This window comes from Sprattus sprattus (assembly GCF_963457725.1).
Source record: "Sprattus sprattus genome assembly, chromosome: 2".
Classification (NCBI taxonomy): domain Eukaryota; kingdom Metazoa; phylum Chordata; class Actinopteri; order Clupeiformes; family Clupeidae; genus Sprattus; species Sprattus sprattus.
Window position 1 is genome coordinate 8,186,751 of NC_137921.1, and position 2,500 is coordinate 8,189,250.

At 45.0% G+C, this 2,500-nt stretch overlaps 1 protein-coding gene across 1 annotated transcript in view; it reads left to right on the plus strand.

Annotated features, from left to right (window-relative positions):
* The window catches only part of LOC308360747 (ski oncogene-like), a 98,022-nt gene that overhangs the window by 85,636 nt on the left and 9,886 nt on the right, over positions 1–2,500 (plus strand). Inside the window, exons 2-3 of the mRNA XM_080832858.1 lie at positions 342–446; positions 1,684–1,796. Coding sequence (XP_080688984.1) covers positions 342–446; positions 1,684–1,796 — 218 coding nt within the window. The remainder of the gene's footprint in view (positions 1–341; positions 447–1,683; positions 1,797–2,500) is intronic.

The following is a 2,500-nucleotide window of genomic DNA, read 5'->3' on the forward strand; positions in this document are numbered from 1 at the left end:
TGTACAGTGCGGCAGACAACCTGCATCTCCCCTTTCGCTCACTGGCATTTCTCAGCACTCTACAAATGCCAGGGGGCAGTGTGTGTGTGTGTGTGTGTGTGTGTGTGTGTGTGTGTGTGTGTGTGTGTAGGCATGTATCTATAGTCATGTATTCATTGAACCATAGTTCAAGGGTTTTCTTTTTATTTACATCCTCCACTTTAAGCATTCAAGTAATAGCTGACCTCTCCCTCTCTCTTTCTCTTTCTCTCTCTCTCTCCCTCTCTCTCCTCTCTCTCTCTCTCTCCCTCTCTCTCTCTCTCTCTCTCTCTCTCTCTCTCTCTCTCTTTCTCTCCCTGCAGGCCTCTGATCATAGTCCTGTTAAGAAGGCCAAACACGAAGAGCTCCCGCCCCAATCCCCCTCAGCAGACAAGCAACCTGATTGGCTGCGTTCACTCAATGCAAAGGTATCTATCTATCTATCCATGTATCTATCTACTATATATCTATCTATCTATCTATCTATCTATCTATCTATCTATTTATCTATCTATCTATCTATCTCTCTCAACCTCTCTCTCTCTATCTTTCTATCTATCTATTTTATATATCTATCTATCTGTCTATCTGTCTATATATCTATCCATCTCTCTCTTCCTCTCTCTCTATCTTTATATATATCTATATATCTATCTATCTGTCTATCTGTCTATCTATCTACCCATGTATCTATCTATCTATCTATCTATCTATCTATCTATCTATCTATCTATCTATCTATCTATCTATCTATCTATCCATCGATCTCTGTGTCTGTCTTTCTGTCTGTCTGTCTATCAGTTTGATAGATGTGCCCACTGATTGATGTGTGTTGATCAGTTTGATAGATGTCCCTGCTGATCGATGTATTGATCTCTTTGCCAGGCTTGCTGGCTGTATTAGTTTTGCCCTGACATGCTCATTCTACATATGATTGATGTAGGTCAAAGCCCCATGATGTAAGACTGGGCGATCTATATATGGAACAGACTTAACTCAGTTTAGGTATCAGTGTGTGTGTGTGTGTGTGTGTGTGTGTGTGTGTTGTGTGTGTGTGTGTGTGTGTGTGTGTGTGTGTGTGTGTGTGTGTGTGAGTGTGTGTGTGTGTGTGTGTGTGTGTGTGTGTGTGTGTGTGTGTGTGTGTGTGTGTGTTTGTGTGTGTGTGTTTTGCGCATGAGCGAGTGTGTTTAAGACTCTGTCAGGTGTCCAGTGCCCAGGATGAGTATTTGGTGTTGATATGCAGGGCTGGTAGGCACGGAGGGTCTGATTACTATGAAACCTGATGCAGGCCCAAAAATAAGTTCCTCTTGAAAAAAATCAATGGCCCCAAGACCAAGACCCCAGAGGAAGGGTGTATCACTGTACCGGTGTGTGTGTGTGTGTGTGTGTGTGTGTGTGTGTGTGCGTCTTGGATGTGTTCCTGAGCCCCTGAAATGAGACATTTCCAAACGGTCATCTGACCTCAGAGGTCTTCAGTAGTCCCCTCATTTAGTTCCGAAGGAATCTGTCACAAAGTTCTAGTGTCAAACTGTCATTGTATCCGCCTGGATTTGCTATAATGTTATACTATTGTTATAACAGGTGTTTAGGCTGTTATAGCATGAGATGAGAGTGTTATAACAGGCATCTATGTTGCTATAACAGGTGTATGTGATCTTTTTTCAGGGGCTTAACTGCATGCCTCCACGGCAGAGGCCCTCTGCCTTCAGGCCCTGGTCCCCCAACATCTCTAGCGACAAGGAGACCCCCACCAGACCTTTGGCTCTGCTGAGAGACAGGTAACACACACACACACACACACACACACACACACACACACACCTGCATCCCTACATAACACACTCACTTCATTGTATAAGTAGGCCATTTAGCTCCACACACACACACACACACACATACAGACACATACACCTGTGGCCCATCTGTTGATGGTGTAGGGGGATGTTGTGTCTGTGTGTGTCTGTGTTTGTGTATGTGTGTGTGTGTGTGTGTGTGTGTGTGTGTGTGTGTGTGTGTGTGTGGAATGCAGGGGGAATAGCTGGGCACTGAGGTAATCTCAGTGGGAACACACATACCCAGACAGTGAGATAAGACTCCGTGGGGAAACTTGCTAACAGGGTTAGCCCTCCCAGTGCAAACACACACACACACACACACACACACACACACACACACACACACACACACACACACACACACACACACACACACACACACACACACACACACACACACACACACATACACCTGTGGCCCATCTGTTGGTGCAGGGGGATCTATGTCTGTGTCTGTGTGTGTGTGTGTGTGTGTGCACACAGAATAAAGCTCACAGCTACACACACACACAGAGAATAATGCACACAGCTACACACACACACACACAGAATAATGCACACAGCTACACACACACAGAGAATAATGCAAAGCACATTGCACACACACACACACACACACAGAATAATGCAAAGCACATTGCACACAC